Source organism: Syngnathus typhle, linkage group LG16 (assembly GCF_033458585.1).
Source record: "Syngnathus typhle isolate RoL2023-S1 ecotype Sweden linkage group LG16, RoL_Styp_1.0, whole genome shotgun sequence".
NCBI classification, from domain to species: domain Eukaryota; kingdom Metazoa; phylum Chordata; class Actinopteri; order Syngnathiformes; family Syngnathidae; genus Syngnathus; species Syngnathus typhle.
The window spans coordinates 778,502-796,846 of NC_083753.1; the positions used below are offsets into that span (position 1 = coordinate 778,502).

General features: G+C 38.5%; 2 protein-coding genes and 1 long non-coding RNA gene across 7 annotated transcripts; 2 read left to right on the top strand and 1 right to left on the bottom strand.

The window, feature by feature from the left end:
- Window positions 1-4,132: 4,132 nt before the first annotated feature.
- On the bottom strand, window positions 4,133-9,891 carry LOC133169151 (uncharacterized). The gene is made up of 3 exons (XR_009718375.1): window positions 9,611-9,891; window positions 4,893-4,950; window positions 4,133-4,345 (listed from the first exon to the last, which is right to left on the bottom strand). It is a non-coding gene; the product is annotated as an uncharacterized LOC133169151 (long non-coding RNA).
- Window positions 9,847-13,846, top strand: LOC133169149 (glutamate-rich protein 1). Of its 5 annotated transcripts, none has more exons than XM_061301084.1 (7): window positions 9,847-10,078; window positions 10,442-10,474; window positions 10,929-11,048; window positions 11,128-11,250; window positions 11,856-12,236; window positions 12,353-12,547; window positions 13,568-13,846. In XM_061301084.1, the coding sequence occupies exons 1-7, from the start codon at window positions 10,012-10,014 to the stop codon at window positions 13,699-13,701; spliced, it is 1,053 nt and encodes a 350-aa protein (XP_061157068.1). In that variant the 5' UTR covers window positions 9,847-10,011; the 3' UTR covers window positions 13,702-13,846. The 5 variants fall into 5 exon arrangements, with proteins under 5 accessions (XP_061157068.1, XP_061157071.1, XP_061157066.1 ...); XM_061301082.1 differs by having other exon boundaries at window positions 9,850-10,078; window positions 11,119-11,250; XM_061301085.1 differs by having other exon boundaries at window positions 9,911-10,085; window positions 11,119-11,250.
- Window positions 13,847-14,908: 1,062 nt separating this feature from the next.
- Window positions 14,909-18,307, top strand: zgc:193593 (uncharacterized protein LOC564090 homolog). Its single transcript, XM_061301088.1, has 2 exons — window positions 14,909-15,711; window positions 16,503-18,307. Exons 1-2 carry the CDS (start codon window positions 15,661-15,663, stop codon window positions 16,788-16,790), a joined length of 339 nt encoding a protein of 112 aa, XP_061157072.1. The 5' UTR covers window positions 14,909-15,660; the 3' UTR covers window positions 16,791-18,307.
- Window positions 18,308-18,345: the final 38 nt, after the last annotated feature.

Genomic DNA, 18,345 nt, shown 5'->3' on the forward strand with positions numbered 1-18,345 from the left:
TTTCAAATACTGTATTGGCCCGAATATAAGACAACCCCGAATATAAGACGACCCCGATTATAAGACGACCCCCTCTTTTTCAAGACTCAAGTCTGAAAAGACTGCTTGGCACTCAGCATTAAGGGATGGAATTGGGGGTTAGAAGGAGTGGAGCTCTTTAAAAGCCCTAGGCTTCGTCTCCCTCCTTGCACAGTTATTGATATAATAATATGTGCTAAACAATAAACTAAAACTAACTAAACTAAAACACCAAATTTAATTTTTATACAGAAAATAATTACAGTACATCTGAAACAAATGATTATAACAACATATTCGAGAGAAAAAGCATGTTATTTTGCCTCATTCAAATTATGCAAAAACTGTCTATCACATCTTAATATCTGAACATTGAATATGTTATCTAATCACATTTGTAAATGAACGGCTTCTGGTTTTTGAAATATAAATAAACCTACTGTTTCTCGATTTTCTGTTATCTCTTCTCTTATTTTCTTCTCTTTTCTTTCTTACCGCTATTTTTTATTTTTCTTCTTCGCGCTACCGCTATTTTTATTTTTCGTGACAGGGGTTTGCTTTGGCCTGGGGAGTTAAGTTCAGCATTCGCTTTAAATATATCTGGCGCCATCTAGCGTTGTGAATAGGTATAACGTCTAGACCCCAAATGTAAGACGACCCCCACTTTTTCAGTCTTATTTTAATGCAAAAAATACCGTCTTATATTCGGGCCAATACGGTAATAGTTATTAGTGGCAATAGGGGATACATTTTTGTCCTCCTGGAACATAATGACACAGGCACTTGTTTTAATAGTTAATCTATTAATTCTAATAGTCATAAAAAGTAGAAAAAAATAAAATAAATCAAAAGTGAAATGCATGGAGCAGGTTCACTTTAAAATATGATGAGTCTTAATAATGACAGGAGTCCCATGAAATCCACATAGATATTATTATATCAAAATCTTTCAATTCATTCTTCAAAGTCAAGCCAAGCCGCTCATTCTAGGGTAGTGGGACAGAATAGCAAAAAGCAGATTTAGTATGCTCATGTTCGTCTGGCTGCAAAATTGAGGATCATTTTCTCTGGTGATCTGATGTTATGGCTTCTGGGGTGACATTTCAATAAGCTACAGCGCACTGCGGCAGTTTGGCCAGCAAAGATCTTGCAATAAAAATAAACCTATGGCTTATCCTTCTTTGACATCGTCAAGACCAATGAACCATTTCATATGACTTACAATCATGTGTATGGCTGTTTGCTCTGCTTATAAAGCCCAAGGCGGCCATAGAGCAAACATTGATTATTCTGCAGTATTCTAAACCTTGGGAAATGATGCTTTAGGTAAATAATGATTACAAGTATGAAAAGAAAAGGTGAACGAGCAGTAGAGGATTTGTATTCTGTTTTTTTTAGTATCAAAGCAAATGTTACTAATTATGTCAGCCTGCAATTTTAAGCATGCTACCAATATTAATTTAGAGGCATTCTTTAATTAAATAGATACAATTGTTTTATTACATCCTCTCAACAGTTAATATTCTCAGATTTTTAAAGTGCTTCGTAAAAGCTGATTGATTATGTTTCGGTAATTAAAACAAGTCATTTGCAAATTTTTAGTTTGATAAACATAGCTCGTTATTTTTCTCACTTTTCTCATATGTTACGAATTCAAGGGATTATTTTTTTTTTTTTTTGAAAATGATGGGTATTTGCAGCCATAGTGTGAATATCCTGAAATTAAGACGTCGAAGCGACCTCTGAAACTTCACTCTTATAGGTTTTACTTTCTTCGAGCTGGCAGTGGACTTTTCTGGCTGCCTAGAGAAAATCTGGTTCCAATGTGATGAAATCTCAACGTACAACATTCCTTTTCAATTCAATTGGCAAATTGTCTGTCTACTAGTACTATTCTGCTCTCATTTATAATTTGCAGTTCTAATGCTGAACTTATCTATGGTCATTAATGAGTCCGTGTTCGAGTAGTGAAAGTTACAATGGCTGTCGTTTGTCACCTGTCTTTTGGTTGGGACTTCAGGACAAATTGGGACTTCCTTTTAACACAGGAGGCTTCTCTTTTCCCAATTCCTTTTGTTGATTAAGCTGGATTCTTACAATAGATAGTGGATAATAGGATTTGGGAGATATTGGATACAGTCAAGGAGCAAACGCTGCAGCTAGGTGGTGTCTTTTTCTAGAGCAGACTAACATCACTCCAAAAAGTCACAAGTTGCCTACAGATCAGCTTAAATTGTGCAAAAATTGGATGAATGGATATTTTGTCAAATTCACCCTTAATACCATAATGAGAAAAAAAAAATCAAACAATACCAATTGACAGTGTGAGTCAAAACTAAAAAAATATTTATGGTTTAATTTGTAAAGGAGTCATTTTTAATACAGCTCTTGGATAGATTGTGGTAGCACACAGTAGCTAAAAATCAACTTAAAATGACAAGAGGACTAGAAGAAATGGGTGCTCATCTTAAGTGAGCAAAATGTGAGCTCACAAAAGCAGGTTGAACATACTGAGGGATAAAAGGGACCATTAATTACAGCTGCTAATAGAGAGGCTGCCGATTCAATCTCGTGTCGGAGAAATTTACTGAGTGGGATGAGCAAACACAGACAAAACATGCAATGCATTGATAAGGATGGCCTCAGACTCAAGACAAAAGCTGGCAGAGGAGCCACTAGATTAATGCAGTTTATGTTGTTGTCATGAGGTTAGGAAATTTTAAGTGACATGAGTTTTATCTTGTGAATCCAGATGTCATACACAAGCTTCCCCTATCAGGTCTGTTATAATTTCATTATTTAATGATGATAGCAAAGATTCAAAGACACTTCAGAAAATCAAAATTTCCATCTTTGCAATTGAAAAAAGCAGTAAGGCATAATGGAAGAAAAGACTATTCATGTGAGAAGTAGTCTATTTAGGTCACTCGTGGAAGGTGTGTTAAGCAAGGTTATGAATGCAAAACAAAAAAAATCCCAAAATGCAAATGTAGAAAAATTACAAGAGCTTTCCGCAGGAATTAATTAGTTATTCATTTATTCATAGCAAAATGGTGGAATATTATAAAACACGGTTAAGTACTTTACATCCCTAATATTTAATAAAATGCAAAAAGCAAGAAAAGCATAGTCAAGGACGATGCCGGATATTCAGCCCGGACAAGTGGCGAGAGGATGATGAAATACTAAGGCAGTAATTAATGTCTATAAGAAGGAACATTCTGAATTGTCTGCATAGAAATGCTGAGTGCTCACCAGAACAGAGGATGAATTGTATATTAGAAATGGAGGGACACACTGATAATAGAGAGTGTACCATGATGATAAGCCTAATCACCACAATTTCTTTGCACATACTTGAGAGAAAAAAAACCATGAAAATTAGAGATGGCAAACAAATGCAGGAGATTCTTTTCCTCTTAGTCAAGTATTTAGAAAGCACTCAGAGATGTCCAGGAGAGGGCGCGCTTTATTCATTTGAGTCTTACAAAGGACGTTTGCGCACACGCGCACACGCGCTCACTTAATGTAGAGACTTAATCAAATAACCCATCTGCAATACCAATCTTTTTGCAGGAATGTCATTTTAAGTCTCCTCTCATCTTGGTCTTCTTTATTTAAAAATGTCTTTAATTGCCATCCACTATACGTTTTCCATTGTTTGTCATTTATTGAGGACCTGAATCTAACTCAACCCCAAATCCATGAATTGTTCCTCAAACTGTATTCATGATGCAAAAAAATGACCATCCTGTTATTTTTTGATCTGAGGATTACTCACTTGCAAGGTGCGTTGTCATATAAAATGGAATCCAGATTAATCGTGGAAGCAAGATAACGTGACAATATCAAACGAATAAATGATAGCCTTCTTTTGATTGCCATTATTTGATAAAATGTCAAGCTTTCAAACTGCAGGACAGTATAAATTTAACATTTTAAATGTGACATTTAAAAAACCTCAATTTCCAAGGCTCCCTCAAGGTTGCTGCACCCTTGGTGTCACATCAGAGAATGTCAGGTGCATTTTACCAAAGCTCCAAGGTAGTACACATTAGTTCCGAAATTCTGTCATGCACCAAAACGACAGCGGAACACTCCTTGCAGGGGCAGATGTTGATACGATGATAATACAACCCAAATTCAAATAAATGAGCAAAGCAATGCATAGACAAATTGTATCAGATCTCGACAGCAATCGAGGTTTTATTTACAGGATGGAAGCTGCATGCAATCGCACCTGAATATTTCTTTCTTTTCTTCACTTTCATCCATGATCATCCCAAGGCTTGCGATAACTCGTCGCATCATAGCGGGCTCTTTCAAACTGTCCTCGAAGAAAATCCCATGAATGCCATTTAGCAAACAACGACAGGAGCAAGGACTCATTCATTCAAACACTAATAGGGCTGGATGAATATATAAAAAAAATGAGAGCCTCAATTATTTTGATTGACATTGAAATCTTAATGAATAAAAATGATTATTCATTCCTTAGTATTTATCCAACTACTCAAAGCACCCAACATACCCTTATGCTTATTTATATTGATTTTCTTTTTTTTTACCCGAAACCATCTGTTTTTTTTGTCATGAACAAAATAACCATATAAATATGTGAAATTCAAGCTGCTTGCATTTTCATTTTTGCTATATCCACATCATGCCATATCATGTCAGTAAAACATTCCTCCTAATTTCACAATACAAGTGGAAATTGCAAACACAGCAAATAATAATAGACGAAAAATGATGAATGCTTTTGAGTTCGTGAGAAGCCAAATTATTATGATTGACTGCCCAGCCCGACCGACTACAACACCTTCCTTTTATCGCATCACCGCAATTTTGATGTGCTGATTTTTGTTTCTTACCCGCATTCCTGTTTGGGAAGATACAGCAATGCTTCTGAAAAATGCCTGGCAACAACACCTGTGAGGAAACATGAAAAAAATGTGTCAGTATCAGCAACTAAAGGCAGAAGGGAAAAAATCAAGAAAAATATGTAATTAATTTGGTGATATCATATATTATACTATAGACCTAAAAACATGTTTTAAATTAAACCTCCAAATTCCGGATGGCAGCACCGCTCAGCCATTTAACACTAATGCGATACAGGAAGAGAAGATCTTTCTATCCTATAATTACGGCAACGTAAAAATTGCCTCCATGAGGTTTCATAGGTCAAGTCGGCCACAAATTTTGCTTCAGTAGTCAAGTGTGAAACAAGTGGCGGCTACTATCCAGAAGCCTCGCAGCTTCGATGCAGGAGTTGCTTTGTGGTCATTAAAGCGATTCTAATCGATGCTGGTTGGCTGCTATGTTTTGGAGGAATGAGGAGAACAAACTGTCAGTGCCTCTTGTGTGTCTCAGATGCACATGAGCTGTTGCTTGCCTTGTTAAAAGGATTACAGACAAGCCATCTAATTTTACATACATCAGTGCCTCGGGCGTCAGTGTTTTGTCTGTTCAAGCGGGGAGGCTTAATGACAGAGACAATCACAAAGCACACATAATTGGGACGTTTATATTTAGGGACTCTGAAATGCAATTTGTTTCCTCGCAGTAATCGGCAATTTGAAAAGATGGATCGCTTAAATCGCATTTGATGAAAAGGCTCGTTTTACATTAAGCGCTTGCTCGTGTCGAAACCGCTCAAATCACAACTAACTACTGATTTGAACCAACTAGTCTACTTAAGGATGATCAATGATTCCAAAAGGTATTTATCATTGTCTAATAAAGCTTGTATTTTCATATTTGTACTTATTGCTATGCACATACACATGCTATGAAAACAAAAAGCCTAGAATGGGATAATATTATTTAGCAGGAGAAAAGAGAAAAAAATTGTGAAAATCCAATTTAAAGTTTTGTTAAGGTTTGCTCTTTGGTACAGAGACAAGAAACTTTGGATGCATTATCAAAAGTATTTCGGTTTTTATTTTTCATCCGGCATGACTCATCTTGTATTAGAATTGAAATAAAAGTCCAATCCAGATCACTGAAATAGTAAATTCGACATTTCCTTCATTTCAGTAATGTTAAGGTCAAATCAGTTTCAGACATACATTTAGTTCTCTAAGGTAAGACTTGATCTCATTATCTCGTATCATTAACCAAAATCCCTGTTGTTTTTCGTGAAACTATCTTACTTTAAAATGTAACACTGTTTTCTTCTTCTTCAAAAAAAAAATGGAACTACCAAGCTCGCTAAATCCCTGGAACAATAGTGGATACAGAAATAGCTTACAAGGTAATATAAAGACTATTTGGGGAAAAATAACTATTCTCAAATAGCCCTCATTTGGTTTTAATGATCATGTGTTACCTCAGGGGTACATGTGATTGTGAGCGAAATACAAATGATTAATTAGTTTCATAAAAAGGTGAATAGCCGTTTGAGGGAGGAACGTAAAAATAACTGGACATAGCGACAGTTTGTTCCGACCAAGGGTAAACTCAGGGGCCGTATAAAGCACAGTTGTTTGATAAATGACAATTTTCTCGAGTCATTCAAAGCTACTACAGGGCAATTGCACTGCTGAATTGCCATGGTAGGCCCACTTTATGGCCTTGTGAACTACTTGAAAAGTGAGGCATCACAGCGGTGAGTGGCCAATAAGAGGTTATGTTAGCAATTGAACGTCAAGATAGACACAATAACAACAAACTCTTTCATTTCAAAATGATATAACCTTTTGACAATGATGCATATTTTCATGAGAATCTATGAAGAGGGACTCCAAGTCATACAATTTCCAATATTTTTCTGTCTACTTCACTCTTATCTAGACAGGCTGTGTACAGACTGAACTGAGGTCACCGCAAGCACAGTCAACCTTGTAAAAGCTACGGGAGACCCTGACACAAGTTGACAACTCACAAAACATAATATGACAGAATTCAGTAATGCTGCACGCAGTCTTCAAAGATGGTTCAAATGTCCCTCGGCCACATTTCAAACAAAGGGGAGATGATAGAGGAATGACAATTTGGAATCTTATTTATTTAATCTAAAATGGGCAATTTGTTTTATAAAGTGCTGTTCATCTTTCCTTCCCATATGTCATTTTATCCTTCACAATGTGAATTTACTCTTCAACTAACTAATCAACGAGACCTCCTGCCATACCTTTGTCTTGTCAAAACTAGTGTTGATGACGAGGTGATTGGACAAAAAGAACAGCTACTGTAAGCCAATTTGACGTAAAAAAAAAAAATCATAAAGGGTGAAGTTGTGCAAACTGTGTAGTCCCAGTAGCAAGCTGATCACAAAACTTTAAATACACACACATGGTCTGTTAAGCACAAACGCATGCTAATACATACTTTCATATTGATAAAATGTCCAACTCATCAATACATTGATACTTTTTTTTAGTCAGTTCCAGCTGGAGGCATTCAATTGTGATCAAATGATTTGATTATAAGATAAAAGAACCTTTTAAAATAACAAATGTGTAGAGTATAATAGGACATGTAGTGTAACAGCAGAAACACATTTGTGCAGGGTAGAGAGGCTGAGAAAAGAGCTTACTAAATGTTTCAGGACTAGCTCCTCTCCACTGTAGATCAAAATGGCATTGTTACTCTTATTCATGCGGACTCCAGCTTTGCATTGCATCTTGGAACAGATTGTGAGAGCCTTATCTTGTCATTGTTAAACAGGCAAGGTCTACGCAAGCCTCGGACTGACAATTTTGAAAAAGCGAGGGTGATGAGGCTTGTTTTGTGTGTGTGTGCGTGTGTGTGTGCGCGCGTGCACACTCTCACTTTCAAAGTGCTTACTTAGGCCAGTAAAAGAGTGTCAGTGCCCTATTTTTGTCTTCTGTTCATTGAACGACTGTGTTTTTAATTAAGTCTTGCTCCTTTTATGTAATGTAAAAGCCTTGTAGGATTGATTTAGCTTTAGTATAAAAAATACATTTCCATCACAGGATGGGAAAGGTAGAAGTCGGTCAGGCTCATCTTCATGCATGGTGATGTGTTACACCACATATAGGGAGATTACTTTGAAGGGTAAGACATTGTTGGATTTGAACTACAACCTAAAACGTTTCTCGTACAACACTCCCCAAAAAATGTCATAATGAAGCAACGTCATCATGAAAAGTCTGTGTGAATCAATTTTGTCACATTTTTTTCAAGACAACAATCATTCAATTCCATGCATACAAAAAAGTCTAAACAATCCCATCCTCCATTTTCAGGCCCATCATTCGTCCAAATGTACCGTATTTTCCGCCCTATAAGGCGCACCTAAAAACCTAAAATTTTCTCAAAAACCAACAGTGCGCCTTATAATCCGGTGCGCCTTATATATGGACCAAATTCCTAAATTTAAACTGGCCCAAAGCATTGTGTCATGAAATCAATCATAAGTGGCCCGCTGAAGACTATGAATCATGACTCAAAAAGACTATGGATCTTTATTTTATGATTATAAAGTAATTTGTTCCGTCTGAAGTTAAAATAAAAAAGATAAAATGGAGAATGATTTGATTTGGATTAAAAATCTGACATGATGCATTAATGGTGCGCCTTATAGTCCGGTGCGCCTTATATAAGGATAAAGTTTTAAAATGGGCCATTCATTGAAGGTGCGCCTTATGGTCCGGTGCGCCTTATAGGCCGGAAAATACGGTACCTCAAAAACACATTGGAACCTCTCAAATTAACTGCCCTTTAAAACTAAACATCATTACATTTTATAGTGGAGTATTTCTTGTGACAATGTAGGCAGATAAGAATGTTAAAGGTAACCTCTCTAAAGCTAAAAATGTACTGACATAAAACAGTATTGCAATAAAATGTCCACCTATTTTTAGCACATCAGCACCTTATGCCAGGTGATGTGAAGATAGCAGCAAGTCACCCCTTGCGCTGTGCATGGAGTATTTTTGCGGTGCTGAAACTGGCAGTTTCGAGCTTGCTCAGAAAATCTATTGGAGCTCACACAAACCATAAACATACAAACTTGAACATGTCAAACTGCTACTGACTACTGCTAGTGAGCAAATACTTGCTTTATCAGTATGCAAGTGGGAATTCCATGTTGCAACCTACGATGCAACCTACTAAAGATAAAAGTGCGGAGGTGCTGAATCATCAATTCATTCAAAGCTTTTTTTTGGTGACACGCTCTTATTCGGTCCTGGCAAGGACTTGCAGTCATTGAAGCACACCCACTCTCAGCAACTACAGTGTGCACGGCAAATATATATAGTATATAATGAAGAAGTTAACCTTGGACTCAGCAGGGTTCTTTCAGTCTCAGGTTTTCCTCACCCACACCTCCTCATGAATTGATGTGCAGAAAAGTGAGAGCTGGTAATGCATGCCCATACAATTTCAAACTTAACACCGGCTTTTTGCAGTGGGATCAAAATGATTGACATTAGAGATTCTCTCACAGTTAAATTATGTAGAAGTGACTATTTAGATCACTAAACATACATGCACATAACCAATTTTAATTCTATTTATGTGTATCTGATATAGTGCTAAAAAAAACTTCATGCAGATAATATGTATACATTTTTGTAGCATCATCAGTACAGGATTATATTTAAGGGGAGGGAATTACCTTCTTAATAGCTGGCATTCTAGGTGGTTCCTCCTTCTGCAGAGTCCGTCACATGTTGAAATCCCAAAGCAAGTTCGGAAGGCACGTCAAAGCCAACTCAGCTTCAAGATGATGCCGAGGCATGAGGTGCACTCGACTTTTCTCCTCAGTCTCCCCTTCCTCACTACCGCCCTGCAGCTGGATCGACTAATGTTATTACAACATTCAAACACTAGTGGGGCTGTGGTCCATCATGATCCAGTGCTGTCATTCAAATGCAATTTACTGTGCAGTGGTTTATATTCACCAAACAAATTTGACTTGCCCCATATATTTTGACGAGAGACATCTGTTTAGTGATTCGGATCACGTTCTACTGAGTTGCCTCACTAAAATGCTGTTGTTGACATCTTGTAAGATGTATGCACTCGATTTACACTCCGAATCATAGAACGTATGTGGCAGAAACGATTGCTGCACGGATCCGTGGTAAGAAGTGAGCGGAGCTTTGTAATATGAACGCCACCATTTAAATGCTAGAATGTTGACTCGAGTTCCGGTGCTGGCTCAACTTCTTGTCACTTAGTCCTTCTGCGAGTTGTGATGGTAGCTAGAGTGATCGGAGGGGACGATCCACATGTTTCGCCGATCTTTTTTTATTTTCACAATCTAGTGTTTTGGTTGCTTGACTATAATGCATGGTGTGTGTTTTTTTCATTTGCGAGTGTGTCAAAACCAGAGTAATGTGCAAAGGCTGATTGTTATAAACCTAACCAAGAACTAGCTAAGTTAGCTAGCAATGTTCTCGACACCACTTTGCAAAAACAAACAATTTAGTGTTTTCGTCTCCAGTCAGTCCAGCTGACATGGCACACAGGAAAGAAGGTATGTTTTGCATATGTCGTCATGATTAATTACACGCGTTGAGAGTATTACTCGTTTGTATGAAGTGGCTAGCTAACGTTGCTAGCTTGCCATGTTTGTAGCTTCAAGTTGTAAACAAATGCACGTGTTCCTCTGTCTCGAGCATATTTCCAAAATTAGAAAAATATCGACAGATGCGTTCCGATTTTGAGTCAATGACTGCAGGAAATTTAAGTGAAAGGCACACGCACAATAAACTATAATTTTTAATTTTGACAAGTTGACAACAGTGTAAGGCAGGTAGGTAAACAAGAAGTGTGTATCACTGCAGGACCAGCAGTTCACCATTATCGCACTATTGTACCAATGCAACTTATTTTGTTTATGTTTTGCTAAAAATGTTAATCAGCTGCACTGTGTATATGATTAACAATTTACCATATAGCCTACAATGGTGTGTGTGCAATCCATATAGTATTCCAGTCCAAGGTGCTCCAGAAGCTTTACCCTTCAGCCCCTAAATTGGAGAAGGAACCCTCCCCATCATGCATACCAGTGGATGTGGAAAAAACCTCTAATCAAGATATTACGCCTAGTAAGATTAATGATATTTTCTGACTTTTTATTAATTAATATGCACTAATGCATGTTATTTGAACTTTTAGGTAATTCAGCAGTGGTTCCAAGTAGGCGTATATACACGGTTCTACCTCCTCCTGAAGACTATGATGCCAATTCAGTGAAATGTGTGACGCTACAACAGCTTGAGACCATAAATAGTGAAGAGGTTCCATCAGGTAAGGCAACGATAATCATCTATTAATGTGAATTTGTAATTTGCATCATAAAGATAAACTGGATTTACAAAAGAAATTGACCTTCAGGTGATCTTGGTTGTAGAGTTCCCCTCAATTATTTCACTCTGTAAAACTGACAAACAGCACCTTAAACACAGTGGATATGGTCTTCTAAACCTGTTGATTAGATGTTGGGTAGAAGAAATTAAACAAATGAAGCCCTATTTCATCAAATGTGATGGTTTTTGTCGCATGCTGGGGTTTTATTGGTCTCTGCCTGCACAAATTGTTAGAATGATCACATTTTAATTACAGTGTTGTTGGCTCATTTCACAGCTCGCTGTACTTATCATCTCGCTTAATGTTGAGCCCCACCTGACGTTATTTGTTTTATCTCAGTGAACAGGATAAAACTGGCCGACAGGAGAGCAGCTGTCGGCTCATTTTAGATTATGTGTCTGTGATTTCACTGGCCACCACATAAAGTACACTTGTATGATGAGATGAAAAGACGATGTCAATCAATGTAATTTTGAGATAAGCGGTACTGTGATGCTTTTTGATCCAACGATTAAACAATTTGCATATGTGGCTATGCGCTGCAGAACAAGACATACAGGTGTGCAGTGAAGAGCTTGACCAAGATGAAGAAGCAAATGAACCGAAAAGACGAAAGAAAAGAAGAAAAAGGAGACTAAACCTTCACGGAGATAAAGATGGAACTGCTCCAACTATGGTGACTAGTGTCGTTCAAAACGGGACGCTGATAGATGAAGAAGGAGTGCGCGTTAGCCGGAACAAGAAAAGGAAACTGAAGAAGAAACGGCACAAAGAGAAGATGCTCTCAATGGGTTTGATGCCTCGGGCTTCTGCTCTGGAATTCACATTCCAAAGGAAAAATGAGGAAGAAGAAGAAGAGGATGGGATGAGAGCTGCTGAGGTGGTAGACTTCCTCCGGACCACACTGGAAATCTATAAATCAGATTGTGAGTGCTGATCTGTGTGGATCAAATTATTAATGTTTATTAAATGTGTTTGACACCGATTAAGTATGAATTAAATAGTACGAGATGAATTAATGGAGTGTCCTATGGTTCTGTAGCGTTGTTGCGTGCAGAGAAGCTTCCTTGCATGCCTGGTGTGTTGGAGGATCTTTTGAGCAGCATCGCCAATGGAAGCAGGCCTGTCTCTCTTTTGAAGCATCTTCATAATCTCAAGCTATGTACTCAACACAAGGACACAAAGCGACTAGAAAAGGAACTGCAGGACCTCTCCAACAACACCCTGATACCCCCAGGTTAGTGGTTGGTGTCAAACTCAAGGTCTACGGGCCAGATCCAGCACGTCATGTCATTTTATATGGCCCTCAAAAAAAAGCCGTCTACAAATTTTCCTGGACTTCAATTTAAAACTAGCTACACAAATAATAATAACCAAAGGCAGGCGCTGTATTGTGATATGCAAAAATATGTACTTGAATGTAACCATGCAGCTCACACATTTCAACCTGTTAACCTAGCTTTTAACGTTTCGTGAACAGCCAAAGTATCCAAAGCCTGCAGGCACATTTTCATCCATCCGTGTGATTGGGCAAATGGTTTCATAACGGGGACTTGTTAGGGATTGGCTTTTTTTGTGTGTGTCTCTAACAAGGAGATTCTGAAAGTAGTACATCTGTCCATACATATGGGCAAAATGCGGCATTTTAAAATTCATTCTGTTGCCAAGACTGCTGTATTTCCCCCCCCTCTCTCTGTGCACCAGCTCCACAACTGCATGAAAGGCGCTCAAACATGCCCACGGTCTTCACGACGCATGAGTCATTCTTATGTCAATGTTTCATAATGCAACTCCCCCTGCAGATTTGATCAAAGAAGCAGCGTATGAATCAAACACAGAAAAAGAAATTCTGAATTTTTATTTTTTTTTGCTTGTGAATTTTTTTTTTATAGTGACTCATCGAAACAAATAAAGAATCTTTTTCGGGAATGCTTTGGACTTCACATCACATTCATGAGTTTGGATATTCTGAACATAGCCTTTTTTAACTCAGTCCACTTCAATCCAATAATCCATGTTTCTGCAGAGACGTGCTCTGATAGCAAATCCCAAGCAGCTTTCCACTTCAGCGTATTTCTCTACGCTGTGTAGTTCCTCCGATAAACTACTTGACTGGTCCTACCAGCGCCCCCCCCCCCCCCCCCCAATGTTGGCTTTGGATTCTTGCTGACAGTTTAATGTTGCCATGCAAGTACTTAATATTTGCTTTAAGATTTATTATGTTCAAGTACCACACTTTGTTGTTTTTATGTTTCAGAGGAAACCTCTGCGGTGGCCCAATTGTTCCAATACTGGATAACAGACATTCTTCCCATGAAGGGAGTCAATGAGACAAAAGTCTCCGAGAGGTTTAGTCATGCTGCGACACCATGTAAGGAAGAAATTTGTTAGATCCATAGCAAAATGTTCAGACATTAAATTTGTGTCTGAGTCACTCTATGACACTGTCTGTAAATCTTTTTTCTGTGTTTGCTTTTCTGGATTTTTCCATTCTACAAGAATAAAACAAAGCATTTTGTTCACTCCAATTAGAAAACTGTAGTTGTATCGATCTGTTATTTTTTTTTGTTTTCTGTTGAAATTAATGGAAATTGGTAACACTTGCCTGTCTTGTCTCAGCCCCAATTACCAGCAAGGCAAATGTCAGCACTACAGGAAGTCAGCTTTTGTTTACTGTCATGACATTTAAAAAGTAGCCAAATAACCAAATAGCTTCTCAAATAAAACAACGTTCTGGAACGGACTGTTGTAATTCAAAATTGTGTGATTTTCAGCTTCAAATTGGATCCTCTTATTGTGAATTATACACATTACATTTCAAATGACAGTCTTTTTTTATACAGTGTCACTCAAAGAATAATTGAGAGCAAAAAAACCAACTCCCACAAACACTTGTTGCTATTGTCTAACTTTATACTAATATAGAAACAGCTTGTTGATTGCACGTTAGACTTAAGAGCACCGTCGCCCCCCTGGGGTGCCTGACGCTAGTTGTTTTCTATTTTGGTGCCTTTACCCAAAGCTTGTTGCCAGGGGGAGGAGTTCATGAAAAGGACAGCATTATCATGTCCCGGGAAGTGTCATGTTGAGTAAAAGTCTTTTTCGGAATTGAACGAGTTGCAGTGCACCAATATGTCTATTCATGGCTATACTGCAATTACTTGATCACCTGTTGATTTTGTGGGTTTACTCATGAAATAATTAATAGACAAAGTAAATCCAAAATAACATTTTTAAAACTCTTAATATAAGATTTGATCACTTAACTAGAATTTGGGCTCTCACAAATGAACCTCAAACAGTCTCGTATAAATATTTCTGATGTTAACTCATCACTTGTACTCAGGAATCAATTTCCATAACAGCATGCGTGAGAACGGCAGAAGCAATGTAAAAAATGTTTGGTAAGACTGTGGACTTGCCCAAGGCTGGAATGGTTTGCAAAACCATTAACAAAAGACTTGGTGAACAGGTTAGGACTAATGGCGGTGTCACTAATTAGTCTTGGTTAGAGCGCTATGGTAGATCTTGCCCTGTACAGTGAGTGAATCAAACAAACATCAAACAGAAGGGATCCGCCTGTAAGTACACGGAAGGGACTTGTTAATGGTTTCAAAGTTGGGAGGTCATTTGGTAAGGTACTGCTAATGGACAGAAATTCTAAAGTGCCCCCAAAATAGGAGGATTGGCTCGAGGATTTCTACTTCCCTGGAGTTAAAGCAGCTTTAGCCCAATAAATAGGTTTTGTGGTCAAAATCAGTAATACATTAAATTATAAATTTGAGTATCAGTAAATTACACATGTTGGATTAGCACTGGTTGATACGAGTATGTGTGATTTAATTTGGGCACTCCGGAATTTGTTGTGTGACAAATTCAGACCAGTAAAAATTGTTCAAATATTTAAGAAAAAGAAGAATGGTAATAAAAATGGTTATTTTTAAAAATGATTTATACAGTAGACTCCTGTCTGAAGTCTTGCGGCAGGTCGTATAGATTGAGTCAAGTCCAAGCCTCGGCTAAACAAATTTCAACAGAACTTTGTAAAACATTTTCAAGACATCCCCAACTTCAAAAGATAGCACCTGGTATGCCTGCAGCAGAAAACGGTTTGGTTCTGTTTACTTACATGTGCCTCGTATACCAAATCTTGTAATCCAATTAGAAACACCAACTGTTAAAGCCTGTTATAAAAGGAGACATTACCAGAGCAGACAAATCTGCTTGAAGCCCCATAGCAGAACAGAGGCTGAACGTGACCCTCTGTCAGCGGGTTTCCCCTCCTGGGAGTCCAGGAAGGGGGACTACAGAAACCCAGGTCTTTGTGCAATCATCAACAGCTCTGGCAAAATGTTTTTCAGATTCCCAAGACTGACTCCGAGCTACATCAGATTACTGCAGGTAAGATTTAATTGACCAAAATGAAAGATCACACCTACTATGTATGATGTATTTAAATATGCTGTTGTTGATCGTTCCCTTTGATTTAGAACCATGTTAACAAATATAAGAAAATCCCTTCCCACATATTAAAACTGTATCCCATAGTTGCATAATGCTTGTTCGCTCTATAATGATCCTCAGCGGTGTTGTTCTAAAAGACTGATGCGTTCAAGGTAGTGGTTTTATAGGCACATACACAATATACATCAAATTTAGTTCACTAAACTTTACGCTGCTGCCATCAGGTTCATCTGCCTGGTGATTCAACTGGTTTAACTGCAAATAGAATGAAATGCACACATAGAGTCATTGGATGCTACATTTCCGTCATTATAGGACATATTTTGTTTTAGGTCACGTCACATAATTACCTTTCTGGTGACACAAACAATGAAGAAATGTAAGCCTGTGACAGCCCATTGAGTTGTAAATGGAAATGAGAATTGGTTGAGTGAGCTTCAGGAATGGCTTTTTAACTGCCTGTGACACAAGTGTTTTAGAAAATGAGGTTTCTATTGTTTGCTCTGCTTTATTATTGTAAAAGGTCTGCACAGGAGATTGCCCGTGTTGCAAAATAGAGTTCAGAATATAGGTTCCTATTCTCACAGGCATTGCGGGAGAACTAGACTGAGGTGAGGCTCATACAATGGAAAAAAAATACTGATACTGTATGAGGATGGAATGGTGAATTTTTCATGACGCATTAAAGCTGTCACAATCCAACCAAGTGATTTGTCTTCTTCTGTCAGACCCAGGCCTACCACAATGTGTGTGTGGTACGTCCACCCGAGAAGACCATGCCTGGCATGGCTATGCTTCTAGGAGCCGTGGGGATCGGAATGTGCGGGTACAGCTCCAGGCAGTTGGCTCTCTACCACCGACCTTCCAAACGTGTGCTTCAGAGCGTTGGCTCGCACACTGATGCCAGCATGACGGGCGGGGTGGTCTTCAGGGCGCCCTTGATGGATGCTACTCGCAGGGCTGGAGCCTACCAGGAGATCCCACCTCCCTCCTTTGTGGCCCAAAAGTTTGTTTAAAAGAAGCGTATTGGTCGGTGGGCCAACATAGGATGTTTTTCGATAATCACACTGTTGCATGTCGAAGATTGTAGCTATGCTGGCCCATTGTGTCAATGAGGCCCATGTGCTCTCGGATGACATGCGAGTGGAGTTATCGGAATGATTCAACCTGTGTTGGCAGAGTTCTCTAGAGTCCTGTAGTTCCGATAATTTGTCTTTATCTCAAAACAGCAGCGTAATAGTCAAATACCGTGTCAGCACTAAGCAGTTTAAGTATACTAATATCAGAACGATCAAATGTAGTGTGACTAATTTAGATCCCCTTGTGTCAGTTTTTCCGATATAAAAAAGGAATGAAGTTTGGCAGCGGTCCTTCATACACAGGCGGTATCCAAAAGTTTCCCGTCTCATGATAAATGTGAGGAGAACAGGTTCTGTCCTTGAACAAAGCCCCAAACTGAAACGATCAATTAAAGACAATGTGGAGGTCAGAGGTTGGCTTTGTGACTCAATTAATAGCCCTCTAAGAATCGGCCACTAATTGAGTAGCAAAGCTTGGTCAGGGTGATGAATTAGCAGCGCCTTGTTGTTGTTGTGAGATTACGCGATGGTGGCACGCAAGCTGGGTAGACGATTTATAAATGAGCTCGTATGTAAGAGGTGTTTAGACCGCATCTACTATTCCTACCCATCGTATATAGAAAGTCCCTGTGCCCTCAAACTGTACCTTTCTCCCTGCAATGTCCACCATTAGTCTCTCTATGCACGGGTGTGACAGTGGTGTCCTTGTTCACGCCCTCAAAAAATGCAGTTAAAAAGAGAGATGGATATAAATTGGCGAGGCATTGAGAGTGGTTGAGAATGCGTGCCGTGCCTTAAGGAGAGCACAGGGTCGATCTCGGAGATTGTTCGAAACTTTCTCCCATGAGCGTGATCATAGACTGAAAGAGGCGTATGATTAGACAATGATTCATTTGGGGCATCGTTTGCTGAAGAGCAGGTCTTTCCTGTTTGACTTCTTCATGACAGCTTGAGAGTTCATTTAGAAAGGCAATCACTGACCTCCTGGAATTCTTCCCAATAGGATATTCCAAAGAAAAAAATCTAATGTTGGCTCTGCTGAGGGGAATCTGTACGACATGCACGTAGATTTTGTCCTCCTTGTCAGACTGGATGCAGAGTCACATTCATGTTTTCTCTATATAATCAATATGGGGTGTGTTTCACACATTTTTTTGGTCAGCAGAGATTAAACAGAATCTATCATTAGAGTTGCTGGGAGGAGGATAAGGAGACACCTTTATGCACTAACCACTTTTTGACTCGCCACTCCTCTGTTTAGGACGGATTACTGCCAGACATGTACACTGAAAGGCAGGAATAAAAATTATTCATGAATGTTAAATTAACTGGATTTAATGTCTGTACAACAAGAATGACCTGTGTTCCCTTTAGAGGATAGTTCTGCTCTGTTAGTGGTATAAGTGAAATGTAATAAAAGCTATTTATGTGAAATAAAGGATAATTTGGCAAAATCCATGTTATGTTGCTTTTAGGTCACATTAATTTTCTT

Coding starts and splice junctions, on each gene's coding strand:
- LOC133169149 (XM_061301082.1), top strand. CDS start 10,012: ATGCACTCGATTTACACTCCGAATCATAGAACGTATGTGGCAGAAACG. Junction 10,475..10,928: donor CATGGCACACAGGAAAGAAG/GTATGTTTTGCA, acceptor CAATCCATATAG/TATTCCAGTCCAAGGTGCTC. Junction 11,251..11,855: donor TAGTGAAGAGGTTCCATCAG/GTAAGGCAACGA, acceptor TATGCGCTGCAG/AACAAGACATACAGGTGTGC.
- zgc:193593 (XM_061301088.1), top strand. CDS start 15,661: ATGTTTTTCAGATTCCCAAGACTGACTCCGAGCTACATCAGATTACTG. Junction 15,712..16,502: donor GCTACATCAGATTACTGCAG/GTAAGATTTAAT, acceptor TTCTTCTGTCAG/ACCCAGGCCTACCACAATGT.